At 51.4% G+C, this 21,118-nt stretch overlaps 1 protein-coding gene across 6 annotated transcripts in view; it reads left to right on the top strand.

Annotated features, from left to right (window-relative positions):
* Positions 1 to 59: 59 nt before the first annotated feature.
* The window catches only part of PIP5K1C (phosphatidylinositol-4-phosphate 5-kinase type 1 gamma), a 52,810-nt gene continuing 31,751 nt past the window's right edge, over positions 60 to 21,118 (top strand). For 3 of the 6 annotated variants that reach the window (XM_036399193.2, XM_036399195.2, XM_036399196.2), the window contains exon 1: positions 62 to 476. In XM_036399193.2, coding sequence (XP_036255086.1) covers positions 377 to 476 — 100 coding nt within the window. In that variant the 5' untranslated portion in view covers positions 62 to 376. Of the gene's footprint in view, positions 477 to 21,118 lie in introns of all 6 variants that reach the window. The other 3 variants (XM_036399199.2, XM_036399198.1, XM_036399197.2) reach the window with 2 other exon arrangements.

The raw sequence follows: 21,118 nt of genomic DNA on the forward strand, positions 1-21,118 counted from the left end.
CATGGTGACCGCAGGCCCCGCCCTCCGATCCTGTGGTGTTTCCCCCTCCACCGGAGGTATCGCGGCTGCCGCACCGTGAGGGATCGGCGGGAGTTGCTGTGGCCTCTCTTGTCCCCCCCCGCCCCTGTCGAATCCCACAGCCCGCCGGTTATCGCGACAGCCCTCCGCCGCATCGCAATTAACTCCGGCGGAAAAGCCCTGCTGTGCTTCCGGCACTGTTCGGGGCGTGTCTGGCCGCGGCGCCACCCGCGTTCTATGGTCCGCGGCGCTCCCAGGGTCCCCCGCGCCGCGGCCGGTACCCGGGAGGAGAGCGGCGGCGGGCGCTGGCCTGTCCGGGGCCTGTCTTGCCCCGGGGCTGCGCCTGCCCGCGGCCGCCATGGAGCTGGAGGTGCCTGAGGAGGCGGAGGGCTCGGCCGCGGCGAGTGCCGGTGCCATCACTCCGGAGGCCGGCGTAGGGGGACCGGACGCGTCAGGAGGTAACGCGCCGCGAGCACCGGGGGCCGCCCCTGGCTGTCCCCCATCCGGCCGGGCCCCGGCGTGTCCCCGTGTCCCGCCGGCCCGCAGTGGTTCAGCCCAGCCGTAACCCCGGCCGGGCCCCCCCGCGGGGCGCTCGGAGTGGTTCGGTCCAGCCCGCCCCCCCTACCCGGAGTGAGCCCCCCCCTCCCCCCCCCCCGACACCGCGTGGTCCCGTCCAACTGCTGCTTCCCTTCCCCCCTTCTCCCCCGGCCCCGGGTTGGTTCCGCCCCGGCAGGGACACCGGGGACACCGGGGGACACCGGCATGGGGCTCCCCCGTCTCTGTCCTCGGCAGTCTCGGGGCTGCGAGGGGCAGCGGCGACGCCCGGACCACCGCGCGAGGCACAGGCCGCCCACCTCCGGCACTACTCCCGGAACCGGCCCCGGCTGGGCCTAGAAGGCCGTGTTGGGGCCGTCCTGTCCCCTCCCCTCTCGGGGGTCGCTCCCCGGAGATCACAGGGTCGGGGGGGGCAGGCAGGCCCTGGCAGCGGGGGCGGGGGGCTTTGTCGCCGGCCGGGTCCCTCCCGCCGGAGGGGGCCCGTTTGTCAGGGCTCAGCCCGGCAGCGGCATTAGCAGAAGGTTTGGGGTTTCTGAGTGGCAGGATGGATCCATGGGGCTGCGCCTGTGCACCTGCCCCCGCCTCCACCGCTGCCTAATTATTTCTAGTTCATTAACAGCCTCAGGATTGCTGGCTGAGCCGTGCTCGTGATGTTCAGCCCTGCTGCTGCCGGGCTGACACGTTCCTGCGCAGGCCCGACGCGGAGCTCCAGGCACCTGCCGGAGTCCGGGCCGCTCAGAGGGCTTGGCTGTGTGATGACAGCGATCTCCGTGTCGTCAGGCCTTTAAATGAGCATCATTAGATCTTCTGAGAAGCAGCTAATTACAGTGGAAACTGTGCTCGTTTCGCAGATGCCATCTGCCCTGCTGGGGCTGTGGGTGTAGTGTGTAACTTTGGGTAAGGTGCTGAGGTCTGGGCTGGGGGAAGCTGCCCCAGCCGTCCTGTTGTGGTTCCTCGGTGCTGCAAAGAAATGCAGGGGCTGGCAGCCTGCAGCCTGCCTTCCCGAGGCTGCTTGCTGTGCTCCCACACACCCTTGGACACATTTTTGGGAGTGTTCTCCAGCACGGGCAGGGGTGGCAGGTGATGCCAAAGGAGTGAGAGAGAACCTCTTGCTGCTCACTCACAGAACAGTTTGGTCTGGAAGGGACCTTAAAGCCCATCTTGTTCCATCCTTCTGCATGGGGAGGGAGACACCAATGAACAATTAAAACACAGTTTGTCCTTCTGATTTCGCTGTCATATATCTGGTTTATCGAGAGGATAGGGGGTTGTTGCTCAGGACTAGGCAAAGTGTTTATGGAGACTGTTGCTCGGGAAGGGTTTAAGCAGGGAGAGTGTATTTATCTTCTCCCATGAGCAAGTAAATCTGAATTTATGAACCTGTAGGCTGTCTTACCTCTACGGTGATAGTAAAAAATATGAAATGGAGCCAGTAATCTCACCAATGCTTTGATTTCTCAAGTCAAGTTGCTTACTCCTCACTTGGGTAGCGTCCAAATTGTGTCACTTGGCCTCAGCTGCTCCTGCAGCTGGAGCTCCCGGGGGGCTGGGGACAACGTGCACAACAGCAAAGGAGTTTTTGCTGGAGAAGAGAAACCCTGGGGGATGGAGGTGGCCTGTGGTGGGCTGTGGGAGGGCATGGCTGCACCCACACAGGGTAGGCTGTGCTGTGGGTCTGGGCTTGTCACTGTGCTCCAGGGTCTAAACTGGGTGACAGATCCCCATAGCACTGGTGCCTGTGCTGCTGTGTGGAGGTGTTGAAGTGCCCATGGCCCACCTAGACGGGTGCTTTGTGCTGCTCCCCTTGTGCTCACTGCTCTGCATGTGCTGTTGATGAAGGGTCACCAGTGTGGCTGAAACCTGGTGGGAGAGGAGGCATCTGGGTGCTGTGCTCTGTCTGAACAACATGGCAGGGTTAATCCAGACTGGGTCAGGCCAGCAAACACCTTCCCCAAACCCCCAGTAATTATAGAAAAATTACAGTTAGTCTGGTACAGGAGTAAAACTGCCTGGAGAAGGGCTGGAAGTCAGGGAGGCCTTGGCAGTAGGTTGACTTAGGGTACAGAGTATTCTGAAGGGAATTTTTGGAAATGTCATGCTTTGAGGGAGAAAACCTCACTTATTGCTAGCAGCAGGGCTCATTCATGAAGATACAGGCCCAATTTGTTCATTCCTGAGACCTTGGCTTCAAAGTTTTAAAAAGTTTTGTGACCAGCTAGTTGAAAGGGAGTTTTAAAATCTAATGGATGCAGATGCTTGCTGTGCCTTCTCCCTGAATCTGTACCCTCATGCCCTGGGGAGGGACTCCAGGGAGTAAAAGGGGCTGCTCCAGGGTTCTGGTGAGCTGTGGGCAAGAGCAGAGGTGGTATGGGGAGGTATGGTGCTGTGGGGTGACAGCTGAGTACTGGGCTTGTTTAGGCTGGGTGCCCTGATCCCAGGGATGGTTGGGTAAGCAAAGGGTGCATCACCATTCCTCTAGCCAGGCGCAGTCTGGAGACACAGGGTCTGGAAACCTTTTATTCAAGGGTGGTTGGGTTATGGGAGAGCTGTTACTGCAAAAGAACTGGCACCATCCAAGTGTTGGACAGCAGAACTGGCCTCCACCATCTCCTTTCTAAAGTGGGAATTCTCAGTGGGGAAGTAGAGTTGACTTGAAGTTGGATTTATTTCCGTTGGTCAGGTCTCCTATTGCACTGGCTTCAGTCTGCCCATCACTTATGGTCCAGAGCTGGAGCAGAAGCCTCCAATGTGTTCTTCTAGGTTGGATTCTAACGCTTTAGGGAACTGAAATGATTTAACAAGGATTCACAGTTGTGTTGGACAACTGTCTTGCTGTACCTCAGGCGGAAGGAGCACAGTGAAGATGCCAGCCCCTGCCAGGGGAGAGCCAGGTGTGCTGTGTGCTGGTGGCACCTGTGTGGCTGTCTCCAAAGCACTGCAGAGCGTTGATTGCGACAGCCCAGGAACAGGATTGCAGCTCTTCCCTCTTAGCAGTGATAACTTTGAAGTGACTTTTGAAGGGTTGCTGGAAACAATTTTTTCAGTGAGCAGATTAGAGATAAGAGAAGAATTCCACCCTGTGGGGCATAAGCAGTTCAATTCATACCAACTCGATGGAGAGGGGAAATTGAAGAGAGCTTATCAGCTTGAGGAAAAATCAAATGTAAACATCATCCCCAGCATGATTATGGTTCACAGCTTAGTTGGATGTCACATGCTTCTGTGGCGTGAAATGGTGCTGGCGAGGATGATTACAGAGGGAGTCAGCCAGGCAGGAACAGGCAGAAAAACACCCTGTGCCTTGAACTCTTAAAGACCCTGCAGTCACTTCACAGTCAATAAGTCACAGCTCAGCTGCAGGGAAGGAGGAAGGCAATGAAAATAGAATTCAGGCTGCTCTGGCAAATTAATTGTTCTTTAAGATATGAATCGGCTGGAAGCACGTAGGGAAGCTGGGATGGTGGAGCCTGGGAGCTGGGAAGGGCAGTGTGCACAGCAGGCAGATGTGGGCACTGCCCTAAGGATGCTGAGCCTGCCTGTATCGGTGTCAGGGCAGGCTGCAGAATGAGTTTCTGAGAACACACAGGATGGGGAATGATTATTCTCATTTTCATTAACCAGCACTTGGCATTGACCTGTATATAACAGCCCATTCCACCACTGCTGGGCAGAGCTGCCACTGCCCCGTCCCACTCGGGAGGCACATGGGCCTCTCTGGAAGGGCTCCTCAGGGAGTGACCTGAGTGGATTCAGTATGAACAGTATATATAATTTGGGAACTATTATTGAAGTGATTCACTGACATGACCATTATGGGCTCTCGCCAGATGCACAATCGTAAGAAATATGGTGTTCCCATATAAGGTGGTTATAGCCTGAAAGGCAGCAGCAGGAATTCCAGCACTCTCTTCCTTCATGGACACATCTTTCAGTTAGCACCAGTTGACTCCAGAAATAGTCCTGCCATGGCTGTGTGATACTCTGATAAAGACTTGAGAGCTCTTCTCATCACTTGCTGCTTCAGCTTTGTCAGTGTTTGATTATTCCCATCCATCCCCTTGGGCTGCCAAGCTTATTCCCATGTACCATAATTAATCTCTAGAAGCCTGGCAGGTTCCTCACTCCTGACATGGATGCAGAACCATGTGGTTGCTGGGACCTGCTGGTATGAGATCTGTTCATGTGCATGTGGGAGCTGCAGGTGCTATGTGGGGTCACTAACTTCTGACTCAAAAAGCAGAAATCACTGCACCTTTTGCACTGCACTGGGGAATGTCAGAAGCAGAGTGGGAGAGGGAAATATTTGCTAATCCCAGTGCAAGGAGGGTTGCCTTTGTTTAGGCGGAATTGAACGCTCAATGCTCCCATCCACAGCATGGGGAAGGAGCTGCTGGCCATGTCACTGGCATGAGATGCTCCCTCTGGAATCCTGGCTGCAGAAAGTGGGAGCCAGAGCAGGTCCTGCCTTCCCCAGATGGTCTGATCCCATGGATACACTCTCACAGATCTCCCCTGGATCCCAGGGAAGACAGTGGGAGCAGCAGGTACTGGAGTAGGCTGCCAGTTTTGGGACACACTCTCTGGTTTAACACAGAGGCCTTGCAACCTCCTTTTCCCCAAGATGTTTATGTTGAGAGAGAAGTGACTCAGAATGTTTGAATCACAGAATGAAAGAATAGTTTGGGTGGGAAGGGACCATCTCATTCCAACTCTCTACTGTGGGCAGGGACACCTTCCAGTAGACCAGGGTGCTCCAAGCCCCATCCAGATTGGCCTTGAAGCTCATAAATAGCAGCAGAACAGCAGGTGGCAAGGTGGGGTATTTCCTTTCCCATTAAGTCTTTCCAAGTCTCTAACCAAGATCTCTGATAGTCCCCTTTGATTTGTTTAATAACCCAGTGACAGTGTTACTGTCCTTCACCCATCTCCCAGGCCTACACGCTGGGTCAGCTCATGAATGTGCCCAACAACATAATTGTTTAGTTACATCAAACTGATTGTCTGATCATGTCTGTGGGACTAGGCAGAAGTGCTGTGCAGGTGCAAAGCCCTAGTTGTTTGGTGTGGATTCCCTGTAAGTACTTATAGATAGATAGATAGATAGATAGATAGATAGATAGATAGATAGATAGACAGACAGACAGACAGACAGACAGATGCACCTCTGTGGTGTTTCACCATTTCTAAATCCATGGTGAATGCAAGAACTCAAAGGAGAAAAGTACTGTTGTGTTCTGTAAGTCTTTGGCAAAGCAGAATTCCTGGCCAAGCATGGTCTGGATGTTTGCTGCTGGCTGAGGGTGCCTGTGCAGCTGCCTGTGTTTCCCTGAGTGCTGGGATGAGGACACACACCATGCTGAGCCCCTGCTGCTGCTGTTCTGCCACGGGAATGCACTCACAGGCAGGAAAACACATGAGCACAGCACAGAGGAAATCAAGGCACTGCCTGGGACCCAAAGACTGTTCAATGCTGAAATGAAACAAAAGCTCAAGAAGGAAGAGGATCAAGTAAAAGACCAAACTTGTGGCCTCTGTGAAGTGGGCTTGGTCTTGATCCCTTGGCAGCACAAACCTCAGCAGAGCCCAGCATTGCTTACCTGCCTCCGGGGGAGCATGTGCCAAATGGAAAGCAGCTGCTGGCCATCCCAGGCTCTCCCCCTCTGGGGAGAACTGGCAGACTGAGTCTGTGGACAGGAACCTGGCTTCTCCAAGAGCCCTGTAAAAGCCAGTGATCATACAGTGATGTTGGGGCTTTTCCTTCTTAGGTAGGTCTTTGAAATACTCACTTCCTAAGCAGCCTGGCACTTGTTTGCTTGACCTTTTCAGTGATGCCAACAGCTGGGTTAACCTCCAGACTTTCTGGAAAGCATTTTTTTGTAATTAAAAAGCTAAAAGTGATTAGAGCAGCTTTTCTGTTACTTTGTCTCCTCACCCACATATTTAGCAGAAAATGCTGTCAACCCCAAATTAAGTGTCATGATCTTCCATGGTGTGTTCTTGTGGCTTCCCCAGCTTACATGTGGGTTTTGGCACTGGCTTGTGGTGAATTACCAGGCTGAGTCAGAGGACATGCTGTGGTGGGGAGGAAATCTGAAGCTGGCAATGTGCTGGGTTGTCCCAGTGTTCCCAGCCCTGCCCATGCCACTGGTCACCATTTACCATGACATATTTTTATCTCACAGCTCTGGGGAGAGGCTGCAAGTCCCTTTGCCTCTCTTTCAGCTTTCTTTGAAAGCTGCAAGCTTTCAGCTGTGGCAAGCATACTGCTCTTTTCTAATTCTATTGAAAAAACCACAAATGTGTACAGCTAAGGAGTTGGTGTGTGATTTGAAGGTTTCTCTTCAATATTTACTGTAACACAGAAGCAGGCTGGAATAATCCACATGTGTAGAAGAGCTGTGTTCTTTTATAGCATGGAGCTGGCATATTCTTTACAGCTGCACCTCTGGCAGATGCCTATGAGAAGTGCTGTCCCTCTGGATAAGTGCTCGACTTTGCATCTGGAGTTACAGGAAACAAACTTTGCTATGTCCAACCACTGCCTGTGCAGTTTGCATTCATGCTTTGCAGACTCATCAAGTCAGCCCAGTCCTCATCTCCTTTGTAATCAGCAGAACCTGCATGTTCTCTTTGCAGAAATTGCTACTAGAGAGGGTGGGGAAGACTTCCTGGGAGAAAAGAGAAGTTGTAACCAGCTGTTTGCCTTCATCGTTGAAGACCTGCCTGTTGCATGAGGAGTGTTTGAAAGGCTAGGGTCCACATTCCAGGAGCACAGCTGTAGCTGCTCTTGCCACCCAAGGACTCCTTGATCCAGGAAAGGGAACCAGGTCATGGCCTGGGGTTTGTCACAAGACCAGCCCAGGCACATCCACGTCCATCACTGAAAGGGCCTGGAGATTAGCTGAACATGGGAACAGCACAGGCAGCAGCTCATGTCTTTGTTCTGGGTGAAACAGCTCAGTCTCCTGAACTGGGAGGAATTAATGGAAGACAAGGGCAGCTTTGCCTTTTTTGTGGTCATTCAAACACAGCAGCGCTGCTGGGACAGTGCCACTGGTGCTGTGGCTGCTGGGGAGCTCAGTCAGACTGGTCAGACTCCACCGAGCTCCAGCGCTGCTTTTCTCTTTACTGCATATGTTCACCTTTGCTTTTCACTTACTGCATAATGTTCACCTCTCCCAGGCATGCTGGGGAATGAGGCTTGATTCAGCTTCTGCCCTGTGCTCTGCTGCTGCTGTTAAAGCTTTCCTGCTTCTGCTCTCCTGTGGGAGCTCTTGCATGGGTCTTGGTGGCTCCTGCAAAATGAGTTTTCCTGCTCTGAGGCCTGTTTAGGCACAGCAGCTATAAACTCTTCAGTTAAAGTCAGTAATGCTTTTTCGGACAAAGCTCTGTCAAACTGCTGACTCTTCACATTCAAGTTGTCTGTGTTCCTGTATCGTGGCAGACACCTCCTAATTTCTTTTCCAGAAGATCTGGTAGCGCTTTGACCTCAGCCATCTCCTAAAGAAAATGCAGCTCACCAGAGGAAGGGAGTGCTGGGCTGGGAGCCAGTCGGGTCTCTACTCCTTCACTGAATTTAGTAAATCAGAGTAATTCTCCAGCTGTTTCATTTTTTTTTTCTATAGGAGAAGTGTTCTGCTGCCTTTGAGGCCGGGGACCTGAGCTCACAGTCATTTAGCAGGGCTGGTGTTAGAAGCATGTTCTTAGTGTGACCCAAACTTTGGGCACATCAGGATGCTGCCCTTCAAAATGGGTGTCTTGGATGTGTCAGACTGTGCTGGTGACCATGTTGTGCTTCTGCAAGAGTAGAATTAGTCAAGACTGTTTTGCCTGCTCATTTGCTGGCCTGACAAGATGTTGTTTAAATTGCTCATTAGACTTTTCTTTCCCTTGGCATTTGCTGTTCTCAGTTGCTATTTTATTTTCTGTCACCCCAAGTAAGTGAAGGTCTGGATTTCCAGTGGCTGAGACAACCACTGGGGCTGGTGAAGTGCAACCTGATGGAGTTGAGGACATGTGTCATGTCCATTGAAAGAGCATTGTTTGTGAAGTCAGTCTCTTGGGAATTCAAGCTTGATGCCCAAACTTGCTTTCTGCCTCCCTGGTTAAGGTTGTGTTCACCTCACCTGGGCAGAGGGGTCTTGCCAAGCCTATGTGGGACAGGAAGGCCAGGGAGGAATGAAGTAGGTAGAATAAAAGCAATTCTCCTGTATATTTAAAGCAGTAGTAATTTAGGTCACCTTAATCTGCTCTCCCTCCTCCCCTTCCTGCGGGATGGGAGAATATCCCAGCCACGTGTGCTGCAGGGTGATGATGAGGGGGGACCACCTTCGTCTTGCTGCTGTCGAGCTGTGGAGCATCCTGTGGCCTTGGAAGGCTCCTCTACCTGTTTATTACCTACCAAAATAATCAAATATAGCTCTCCAGCAGTACAGCAAAACAGTGTTGTTTCTGTGCATGAGATGAATAACTTCAAGGTGATTTAATTCAATTATTTCAATTATTTTTTGGGGTGGAATTCCTGATTTGTGGATGGCACTGTGATTCTGGTTTAAGGACAAGCATCCTCCTGAGCTCTAGGAATTTACCTAGTTTTTCACCAGCTATAGTTGAGCAGCAGTACAGTCACAGCATTGCTTCAGGTGCTGTTCAGTGCTGGTCCTGTCAGCCCTCCAGTGATGGAGTTGGCTCAGAATGGCTGTGTATGGATTTTTATCTCACTCAAGGCTGAGCTCAGGTAATTCAGGCCACTTGGCACCAATTTGAGCAACTTGAGTGGAGCAATTTGGGTTGGTGCATGGATACAACTCACAAAGGGTTCAGAGCACTTGAGTATTTTTATGTAAGTTTGGAGAAGTTTCATGAAGTCCTTTCAAAGCTCAAGACTCATCTCCAAAGTGCTGTGAGGCTCTCAGCAGACCACAGTGCTGGAAACCAGAGTCATAGAATCTCCTGGGCTGGAAGGGACCCATGAGGATCATTGAGTCCAGGTCGTGGCCCTGCATAGGAGAACCCCAAGAATCCCACTGAGTGCCTGAGAGCATTGTCCAAACACCTGGGAACTCTGGCAGAGTTCAGGCTCAGCCACCAGCAGTGCTGTGTCCTGCTTTGTCCAACACACTTGATAAAATTTTGGCAGTCACAACAGCTGAGGTGGGACATGGCTGGTTTCTGCCCTTGGAAGCCTGCTTGGTTTTGTTACCACTTTTTCCACAGTGGATCCCACAGAGGGGACAGCCCAGCTTAAGTCAGTTACCTCTGGTGTCTATTGATTTTACTTGAGGTCCTGAAAAACTGAGGGATTTAAGAAAAAGCTTCAGGCTTGGCATAAGGCCTAGAAACACACGTGTGCATAGTACAAAGTAAAGTGAAGGTGATGAGCTGGAGCCTGCCATGGCCTCTGGCTGGGTCCTTAGGATGTGCAGCTCTCATCCCAGTGCAGGGCTGCGAACTGGAGCTCACCCTGGCTTTGTGACACTGATGGCAGTTTCCATGGGGGGAAATTGGGGGAGAGGGAAGAGTTCTCTGCAAGGCAAAAGTGACTTTGTTAAAAGTCTGCTGCTCTAAAATACCAGGGAAGATCTGCCCATCTTTCTGCTGCCTTGTCGTGTTTGGCACATTCTGTGACCTGGGCCAAGACACAAGGAAATATTGCCAAAGCCTCTGCTTTGAGCAGGATGCAGGAGCTGAGGACAAAGATGTTGCAGTTGTTTTTCTTTCTGCAGTTTCTCTGCACATCTGATGGACCAGATTTTGTGGATTTTTCAGTATAAAATTGTCCATTATTGCATTTTTCAAGGGGAGGGAGCTGGCTAAAATCCTCCTCTGGCTGAGTGCTCCTTCCTTGAATGTGCTGATGGCACTTCAGCAGTCACAGTCACTCCACTTGGATGCTGATGTGGAACTTGGTTGTCTCTGTGCGTTCTTGATTCCGCAGTTTCTGTCAGCATAGCTGGTTCTGCATCCCTGTGCCAGGATGAAGGGGTGGTGTGCTCAGTCCCACATGCAGCCCAGAGGGCAGATGTAATACCTGAAACCGTTTGTCTTCTTTTTAAATGTCACTTTTAACTGGCTGTCATCTGCAAAGTGACAGTTTTCCTCCTCTCTGTACGTGTTGGGTGCCGCTCTCTCCATCTGGCTGGCTGTGTTGACGGGGGCAGTGTACAAAATGCAGAGCATTTGCTGGCAGAAATGCAAACTGTAGAGATGTAAAATAGTCCCTGACTTCAAAGCTGGAATAGAGAGAGCAGAAAATGAAGTCTCAAAGCTGTGCTTGTCACTGTTAATGACATGCTCAGTTACAGACACTTGCTGAGGTGGAATTCAGAAATAAGGCCTTGGGTTTCACTCTTGCCTAACAGGTGGGGATTATTTGGGAGTTGAAATAGCACATGTTATGGGGTGATTTTTGTGGTTGGTGAGGACTGTTTGTTCAGTGATTAGAGCTGAAATCTGGAAGATTAACAATTGCCTTTGCTTAATGGAATGTTTTTTCCCCCTGTAATTCTGATTTACATTAAAAGACAATGAAGTTTTTCAGGAGGTGGATATTGTGTTGCATTTTGTAGCTTTTCACAGATTCCTGGAATATCCTGAGCTGGAAGGGACTCACAGGGATCATGGATCCCAGCCCCTGTCCCTGCCCAGGCCACCCCAAGAACCCCACCCTGAGCAGCCCTGGGAGCTCCTGGAGCTGTGGCAGCCTTGGCACCATTCCCTGGGGAGCCTGGGCAGTGCCCAGCAGCCTCGGGGGGAAGAACCTTGCCCTGAGCTCCATGCCAAGGCCTGGCCCAGCTCCAGCCCTTGCTGGGCTCCTGTCCCTGTCCCAGAGCAGAGCTCAGCCCCTGCCCCTGTGCCTGCCCTGGGCAGGAGCTGCAGCCCCCAGGAGCCTCCCCTCAGTCTCCTGGGCTCCAGCTGAACCAGCCAAGGGCCCTCAGCTGCTCCTCAGCCCTTCCCCAGCTCCGTGTCCCTCCTTTGGCCACTCTCCAACAGCTTTGGCTCCTTCTGATCTTGTGGTGACCAAAGTGCCCTCAGAACTCAAGGTGAGGCTGCAGCCTCATACTGATTGATATACATCTGGATTTTTTTTAATTCCAAGATACTTCTTCTCAACCCAGCATCTCTTCAGGCTTAAATTAATTTTGATGGTAGAGAACTGCTGACAGTTCTTTCTCCTCTGTAGTCTCAGAGGGTTGGATGTTTGTTTTCATTTCAGTATTGGGCAGGAGTCACTGGTGGATTAACTATCTGGGACACTCTTTTGAGTAAGTGGCTTCTGGACTGATAATGCCAGAAAATGCTTATTAAAGAAAATGAGAAACGCGGCAATTTGGGAGGAACTTGATTTAATATGTGCAGGCTCTGGTTTTGCATGGATGGGATGGCAATGCACTTCCACAGGGGATGAGATTTAAGGTTTATAACAATCTCAGAGACATACTGTGGCTCCCTGAACTCCTAGATTTTAAAACACAAAGATTGGATTTATTTTTAATCTTTTCTGAGCTGAAAACTGGGAGTGAAAGGAGGCTAGAAGTGCCCAGCATGAAGAGCAAACTGTGACCTAGAGAAACAAGGTGGGTTTTTACAGCAGCTGAAGAAATTAAATTTAAATGCTGAGTTTTGCTGTGAAGTGGGTTAAAAACTTAATCTGTAAGGGTGAGGTGGGGTGAAAAATGACTTAATTCAAGTCCTGTGGGAGGGAGGGATGTGTCTGAATGGCAGCTGCTCATCTAAAGGAAAAAGGAGTGTGTTGCAGGCAGAAGTAGCAAGTGCTGCCAGTACTTCATGTTTTCTATTAGAGCTCCTGCTTTTGACTTGACAGGAAAGCAGTCTCCAAACCTCCTTTGCCTTTTGACTCGCCTTTAAGTGCAGGCAAAACCAATGCACCCATTTTGGTGAAGAGGAAGCCAAGACTGAAGCCCATCCAAAACGGTAGAGCTTGGTCAGGCCCATCCTTGAAAGGGGCTGTGGTAGCTGCAGGATGGTTCTGTTTCATCACAGCTGCCTTCTCCTGTTCCCACGGGCACCTTCCCCCTGCTGCTCTGAGCCTGCCCTGCTGTGGGAAAGGAGCTCAGACCTGCTTTGGGAAAGCAGCTCAACCTGGGCCTTGGTGGGACAGAGCTGGGGGCTGAAGCCATCTGGTTTGGAAGGAGGCTACTGGATTGGGAGCCAGGAAATGTAGAGCCTGGATTCTGCAGGCTGACATGGGCAGTCTGATGGCTCCCTTTATTCCCTTTATTCCCCACTGAGAGCTGCTGTGTAAGTGTTGGCCAGTGACACCCCACACCTCTGTCTGTTCCTGCCTCTCCACAACCACCACCATCAACCAGACAGCTGGTGGCTGGGAGGAGAAGCCTGGGCACACAGCTGGGTTGTCCTCCTGGAGATGCTTTTCAGAGAGAATATTTGATGTCAGTGTGCCTGGCTGTGGCTTGTGTTTATCTCCAAACAGAGGAGCAGATTGTGCTGTTCCCCCTCTCTTTTGCAGGTCAGTGGTAGTGTGTGTTTGTTTGATCCAAACTTGTAGTGTTCTGGTTCAGGGGAGCAAATTTATTTCTTGTTTTATTGAAATCTTAGCAAACAGCATTAAAGAACTCATGAGGTTCTTCTGTGTAGTTCAGAAATGCTAAGCTGAAGTTCACTCCATGCTGCTGGCTTGACTTGTGTGGCCAGCAGGACCAGAGCAGTGACTGCCCCCCTGTGCTGGGCACTGCTGAGGCCCTGCTCGAATCCTGGGGTCACTTTTGGGCCCCTCACAACAAGAAGGACATTGAGAGGCTGGAGCATGTCCAGAGAAAGGAACAGAGCTGGGGAAGGGGCTGGAGCACCAGGAGCAACTGGGGGAGCTGGGGGCGAGAAAAGGAGGCTCAGGAGGAACCTTGTGGCTCTGCACAACTTCCTGACAGGAGGGGCCAGGCTCTGCTCCCAGGGAACAGGGACAGGAGGAGAGGAAACGGCCTAGGGGTGGTTCAGGTTGGACACTGGGAAAATTTCCTCACTGAAAGAGTGGTCAGGCCTTGACGGGCTACCCAGAACAATGGTGGTGATGATATCCCTGGAAGTGTTCAAAGAACAAGTAGAAATGGCACTTGGCTGTATGGTTTAGTGGGCATGATGAGCTTCAGTAGAGGTTGGGCCTGATGATGTAGGAGGTCTTTTCCAGCCTTAGTGATTCTATGATTCATATGGCATCCCAAGATTTTCCTTGTGTTGGGCAGGTGCTGAGTAAAGCCCTGAGAAGGGCACAAGTTGTTCAGGGCTCTGTTTGAGAACCTCGGAGACCAGAAGTTGTTCCCAGTTTCATCTGGAGCTTACAAAGTGATTTCAGTGCACATTTATGAGCTGTGTAGGCAGCCAGCCTAGGCTCTTCCTGAGGTGGTCACTTGTGTTTTTGCAAAGTCATTGTCTTGGGAATTCAAGCTTGATGCCCAAATTTGCTTTCTGCTTCCCTGGTTAAGGTTGTGTTCACCCCACCGGCACATCCCACCTGGGCAGAGGGGTCTTGCCAACCCTGTGTGGGACAGGAATATTCTTAGTTGTAGTCAGCCAATATTCTTTAGTTGTAGTTCTCTCTGTTTAGGGCATGCCTTTCCTCCTCCTCACTGGAGATGAGCTGCCCTGAAACCCACAGCACAAGATCTGGAGGCTCTGGAAAGCTGGGAAGAGAGCTGACCCAGCTGGCTGGGGTTCAACTCCAAGGTAGCTTCTTGTCTTTCATCTGTCAGACACATCCTAGAAACCACATCATTTCAGAGAGACCTTGACCCCTCCCCTGTCCTATGCAAATGCAGGAATACCAAGGTGAGGTACATCCCGTGGCCTCTGCAAGCTCAGCCCAAGCTGGTGCTGCTCCCAGAGGGTTTTGTGGCTGTGCTGGGTACAAGTGTGTGCTCAGCCTTGGGGAAAACAGTGCCAGCAATCTGCAGGGTCCTCAGCACCTTGGGGCCTGCAGGAGTTTAGGAGAACAAGCTCAGCAACAGCCTCAGTTCTGCCTGAGCAGCACCTTGGGAGCCTCAGTGCTCTTTTGGATTTTGCTCTTTCTTCTTTTGCATCTTTGTTTGGGTACGTACCTGTGCAGAATCTGAAGATCTGGTTCCCAAATGAATAAATAAATGGGCATTGCTGCACTTGGTTAAATAGAAGTAATAAATTCCTGGCTGAGCCTCTGAAGTGCAGGTCCTCCAGAAGAAGCTCCTTTTCTGCCCCAGCTTTGAGCAGGCTACAGGTGTGTGCCAGAGCCAGCCTGTCCTTCAGCTCTGGCTTCCTGCACTGCAGGAGGCTGTCCCTGGTCTCAATGCAACTGAGACATCCCTGTAGCCCAGCATGGGCAGCAGACTGTGTCTTCATGCCCTCTTTGTGTGTCTCACCTGTTTGAATTTCCTAGTAAGAGCTCTAGAAGTATTTTTTGAAAAGTCATTGTTTTTTAGGTATCTCCTTTTCAGCTCCTAGCTGAGTCACTGGCTACCATGCTACAGCCAGGATCCCAGGGAGAGGAGAGACTTGCTGAAACTTTGAGTTACAATTTTTGGCAGCACACTCCATCTTTGGAGCTTGTTCTGCTGTGGTTTGTTTTCTTCCATCTGTTCAGGTGCCTTTGTGAGAGCAGAGCAGGAGCACCTGACCCAAACACTTGAGTCACAGAGAGCAGAAGGCCTTAGCTAGGCTGGTGAGAAAAGAACATGGTAATGAGCAGAAATGTGAATTTATTGTTAACTCCAACTCCCCACACCCTGTGTCAGTAGCTGTTGCCCTGGAGGTCATTCCTGAGTGTGACTGCACAGTGACCTGTCTGTCCAGAGCTCTGGGGAATGTTGGCTCACAGAGCCCCAGCTGGGGTGGACACTGGAGGCTCAGAATCTCTCCTGGCTACCAGCCCCCTCAGTCTGGGGAAGAGAGAAGGTGTTGGCATGTCCAGGGAGGGGAGGGATCATGGAATCACAGAACAGTTTGGGTTGGAAGGGACCTTAATGCTCATCTTGTTCCATCACCTGCCATGGGCAGGGACACCTTCCACTAGACCAGGTTGCTCCAAGCCCCATCCAACCTGAGCTTGAGCACTGCCAGGGCTGGACAGCCACATCTCCTGAGGACATCCTGTGCCAGGGCCTCACCACCCTCACAGCCAAAAATTTCTTCCCAATATCCCATCTAACCCTGCCCTCTGGCAGTGGGAAGCCATTCCCCCTTGTCCTGTCCTTCTAAGCCCTTGTCCAAAGTTCCTCTCTGGCTCTCTTGAAGCACCTTTAGGTCCTGCAAGGGGCTCTGAGCTCTCCCTGGAGCCTTGCCCAGGTGAACACCCTCAGCTTCAGAGCAGAGGACCTCCTGCTCTTGCTCCAGGTCCTCTGGACTTGCTCCAGCAGCTCCATATCTTGTTGATGTTGGACCCCAGACCTGGAGGCAGTTCTGCAGGTGGGACCTCACACGAGTGGGGTGGAGGAGCAGAATCCCCTTCCTCAACCTGCTGGTCACAATTCTTTTGATGCAGCCCAGGATCCATCTGGATCTACCTGGAGGAAAGAATTTGCAGTAGCTGGAATGGATTAAGCAGGGTTTGCTCCTAAAGAGCTGGCCAGCCCTCACTTTGTTGTGCTCTGGGATCTGGATGGGTGGTGCAGGAGAGGCACAGGCAGCAAGGGTGGTGAGGTGCTGCCAGGCAAGCACAGGACATGCTGATGGGAAGGAGTAGAGTTGGAAGAGTTGAGTTTTGAATGAGGCCAAGAAACCAGCTCAGATGAGCTGTATCTGCAGCCTGGAGAGCTTGGGTGTTTCTCCTTTTTACATCAGCAAAAACTCAGGTTTATTTAGAAGTAGGTCACAGAATCATGGAACTATTAAGGTTGCAAAAGACCTGCAAGATTATCGAGTCAAACCTTGACTGGATGTGTCACTGCTCTGCTTTTTTAAGCGTGTTTTCTTAACTGTGTGTTTTCATTGGTACCTGGTCAACTTGAAAACCATGTCTGAGTAGTGCAGAGGATGTGCTCTTTGAGGGCTGTATCATAAACTCACACTCTAAAAACTGGAAATGCAACCTAATGCTTTTGCCTGGACATCTGGTTTTGAAACAGGTAGAAGTTAGAGATGTCCCTGCCTCCTTTCCCACCCAGGCCTTGTCCTCAGCATTGGAATGCAAAGCTCAACATTGCAGTGTTGTCAGCAGGACTTGTGGCAGCCTGGAAGCGTTTGGTGAAGGAGTTTGTTGGCTGCTCCCATCAGGCTGGGTACAAGGACTTTATCTCCAGTGACGCATGTTGCACGTAACCTTGCTCTGAAATCCCCTTTCAAGTCTCCAGTGCTTGAGCACCCTCAGAAAATCTCTGTCAGGTGATGTTAGCCAGAGTGGAATTAAATCTTACAGGATTTAGCCGAGCAGCTTTGGCCACAGAGTAAATCAGGAAATGCCCCACTAGGTAAAAATCCAGGTGCACCTTTGGGATGTCTTGTGAAGGGTGGCCTGCAGTCAGAACAGCAGTTTTCCCTTTGGGGGCTGCTGTTGGTTGGGATACTGGCATCCCACGGATTTAAAGCTGTGCTGACTGTGGTGACATCTGTGTCCTGGTGTTGTGGTAGGTGATTATTGGGAAACCTTAAATAGATTTCCTTACCTTCTTTGACTGAAGTGACTGGACTTCAACATGTTTTTTTAGAATGTTAGAAAATGGTGGATATCTTTCGTGGGTTGCAGTCTTGTATTCTCAGGCTAAATTAGATTAGAATAATTCCTGCTGGTGAGTGAGCAAGGGGCTCAGGCTCATTTGAGAAAGACACTTTTAAATAGTGGAAGTTATGAATTATCTGGCCAAGCCCTCCTGGAGGGAGCCAGGGCAGAGAGATAAAGTCGGGGGGATAGTTTGTCACTGTCTCGTGCAGCCTGCAGTCCAGCTCTCATGGTGTCTGCTGTGCTGCTGCTCCTGCAGGCAGCTGGAATGATTCCTTTGCATTGCCAGTGCTCCCCCAGACAGGCTTAGATCCTCTGCAAGATACCCAGAGAAGGAATATTGGAAAGGGAGCCAAGCTGATGTTCAAAGGCATCCTCCTGCTCTAGTTAAAGGGGGTTTGTCCTCTCAATAACAATCTTCTGCACTGTTTATCAGCATAAGTAATTTTGGGATTGAGCACAGTGAATATATCCTTTTTCCAGCTAGCCAGTTCCCTGTCCTTTGCCTGGAACCTGCCTTGAGGTGTCCTCACAGAGCCAGAGAGTTCCAAAAGGAGCCTGGCTGGTGCCAAGGCTCCAGCAGCACTAATCCCTACCTGGCTGGGAGGTGCTATGGGCTGATGCTAAGCCCCAAGCAGCCAAAGCCCTGAGCTGTGCCACAATGGAAACCCTGGGTATTTGGGACAGAACAACTGTTCTGGCTGTAGCAGGCAGGGTGTAACCTCAGATTAGTCAGGTCAAGCTTCTCCCTCTTTATTAGTGGCATTGGGAGAGCAGCATATTGGAGGATGGAGGTGAGCCTCCTTCCCTGCACATTGGTAGGACATGTTAAAGGTCCTGCAGCCTGCTTCTCAGCATCCCCCCTTCTCTGCAGGCAGGGGGGATGCTTGGAAAATGAAGGAGGGAAGTGAATTCCTTCACTGCCTTGTGCTTCTCTGACCTGGGTTTGGGAAGTGGCTCTCGGGGACCTTGTGGCAGCTGGAAACTCCATCTGAACACACAGAATAGAGTCCCAGGGGCTGCCTGGGGTCATGTGCTACATTCAGGTCCCCAGTGGTTTTGCAACACAGCTAGAAAGGCAGCAGGAGATTCTGTGTCCTCTCTTGCTGCCAAACCACAGCTCTGGGCAGGCAGGACATGCTGGAGTGAGCAGAGTCAGTGGGTTGTAACCTGCTAGTAGGGGATTTGAAGCTTATCCTTCCCTTGAACAAAGGTAAGGGCAGCTGAATGTTGCTCTGGCACTTCTCGATGATTGTGAGGAATGTGGCTTCAAAGTCCTTTAGCCTTTTATGGCCCTGCTCTAAATTGGCGTCGTGGTTTGAGTGCGGCACCTCTGTGCCTGAGTGTCATCACAGGCACAGAACTGGCTCTGTCCTGCAGAGGTGACACTTCCTGCTCCATGTTTGCTGTCTCTAATCCTGCTCCAGCTTTGTTGTGAGTGCTGGTAGGCAGATTGGGCTTGCAGGTTGTAATAAACAGCAAAGCCAGAAGGATGGAAGAGGCCGGCATTCCCAGGCTGCTGCTGGGTGTCCGACCTTGGGATCCTCCCCTGCCTGCCCCCAGTGCCCCGGGGGGACGTGCTGGGAGCCTGTGTTCCTCCCTGCACAATCCTCCTGTGGCCAGCGTGTGGAAGGGAGCAGGAACACGGTGTTCAGATAAGGCTGCACCTTTCCCATGGAGCAGATGTTTGCCCGAACATCCCACTGGATTGCATAATTACTGAGGCGAGCGGCTGCAGCCTGTTCCGCTGCTGGGTGGCAGCTATTGTGTGCTGCTTTTGATGAGATTTTTGTTGTGCTTTTTGTCACTGTGTCACACGCTTTGGGCTCAGCACTCCAAAATTGTCCTTTTTCTACATGCAGCTGATCCAAAACAAGAAAACAAATCAGTTCTTTTTGAATTTCATTTCCCTGGTCTTGTCCTGCTTGTTCCTCACTGTAATTGGGCTTTGGTGCTGTAAGTGCTTTTCCAGGGAGTTGTTAAGGAAATGTTCCAGCGTGGTGATGTCCTGGCTCAGCTCCCCGAGGAGGGCTGCACCCGGGATGCTGCACCCCGGATGTGCTGGCACCTGCAGCTGACGATGAGGAAGGGACGTGTTAACTCCCTGCTTGCGTCTTCAGCTTCTGCCCTGCCTCTTGAGCTGGGATAAACGGATTTATTTTTGAGGCAGAAAGAGTTTCTGCATAAACCCAAAAATAAACCTGGCTGGTAGATGCCTTTACTGCAGAACATCCTTTTGTGGCAGTGCCTAGCAGTGCTGATGCTCCATAAGCTGGAAGTTTGCTTTGATCAGCGGAACTGGGCTGTAAAATACAGGTTCAGAGCTGATCCCTAGGAGCTAGCAGGGGAGCAGCTTCTGGAGTCTGGGGGTCAGAAACCTGAGGGGGTGGCTGGGGCTCCCTGTGCCTGTCTGTCTCCACTTAATGGAGGAGCATGTCCATGCCCGGGGTGGAAAGGAGGGGTCAGCCGTGTCACTGCTCTCAGCAGGTAGCACAGCAGTGCCCCGAGGCCCAGCCTGCACATTAAGCTCTTTCCCTTCCTCTGTACAAGCCATTTATTTGTACAAGCCTTGCTGTTCCCATCCCCAGCGTTTCTGCTGAGGAAAACAAGACAAAGGCCATGGGAAGGGTGCAGCACACGGAGCTGGGGCAGCAGATCCTGGTGTGCAAATGTTGTTTTATGTGAAGGTGGCTCCTGTGTGCTTCAAACAAGGCACAGAGCCCACGTGGGTGACAAGAAGGAGCAGAGGACAGGGAGGAGGTCAGGGTGGTTGAGGTGGGATTAAACAGGATTATTTATCTCTGGCTACTCCTGGTAGCCCAGTTTGGATACTGCCCATGCTGCCAGCATTTCTGCTGCAAAGAGCTGCTGGACTGTGGATGCTGGCTGAAGTGTCCTCAGGAATGTTGAGCTACCTGTGCTGCAGGTGCATCAGAGCCAGGCCTCTCCTCCCCCTGTATGCTTGCCCATAGGGATGGAGCCAGCCTTGCCTGAGCACTGGGATGAGTAATGGGGTGAACCAGGCAGTAGAGAGGGTCAGCTGGGTTTGACCAGCACCAGTTTTGTGTGAATGATCCCAAAAGTCAGTCAGTCTGGCCATGCTGCAGGGAAAAATAGATACATTTAGATGGTAAAGCTTTATGTAGGTTCTACATAACAAGCAGAATTTATCTCTGGTTGCTTTATTTCTGTCTTATTTCTCCAAGCTCTCAGATGGCAGGAACAGTGATCCACACCCAGGGTGCTCAACAGCTACAGCTCTTTATACCAAGAGATGGCAAATATAAGGGGAAAAAAACCCCAACATTTTAATTTAATTTTGTGCCTTACTTGATGATTCTCATCTGAATAAAATTGTGTTGAATTATGGGAAGAAAATATATTTAATGATCAGAAGTAGATGCCTAGGAAGGGCAGGTTGTACTCAGCTGCCTTCTCTGGGGGGTGGCTCAGCCAGCTCCTGCCCATGTGGTGTCCCCTCTCCTCCCAGGACTGCCCTGTGCTGCTGCTCCATGTGCGGGGAGCTGGAGCCACACATGTGGCGTGTGAGAAAAAATTCAGGGATTGATTTTGCCTGTGCCTTGAGACACAGCCTGATGCTTCTGCTGGCTGCTTGGGAAGCCCAGCTGGCTGCTGCTCTGGCTCAGGGGCTGCTTCCCAGCTCAGGAGTGTTTTCTGGCTTACAAGAGAGCTGGAGAGGGACTCTGGACAAGGGCCTGGAGGGACAGAACAAGGGAAAATGCCCTGTCAGAGGGCAGGGATGGATGGGATATTGCAAAGAAATTATTCCCTGTGAGGGTACTGAGGCCCTGGCACAGGGTGCCCAGAGCAGCTGTGGCTGCCCCATTGCTGGAAGTGTCCAAGGAGGGGGCTCAGAGCACCCTG

This window comes from Molothrus ater, chromosome 26 (genome assembly GCF_012460135.2).
Source record: "Molothrus ater isolate BHLD 08-10-18 breed brown headed cowbird chromosome 26, BPBGC_Mater_1.1, whole genome shotgun sequence".
NCBI classification, from domain to species: domain Eukaryota; kingdom Metazoa; phylum Chordata; class Aves; order Passeriformes; family Icteridae; genus Molothrus; species Molothrus ater.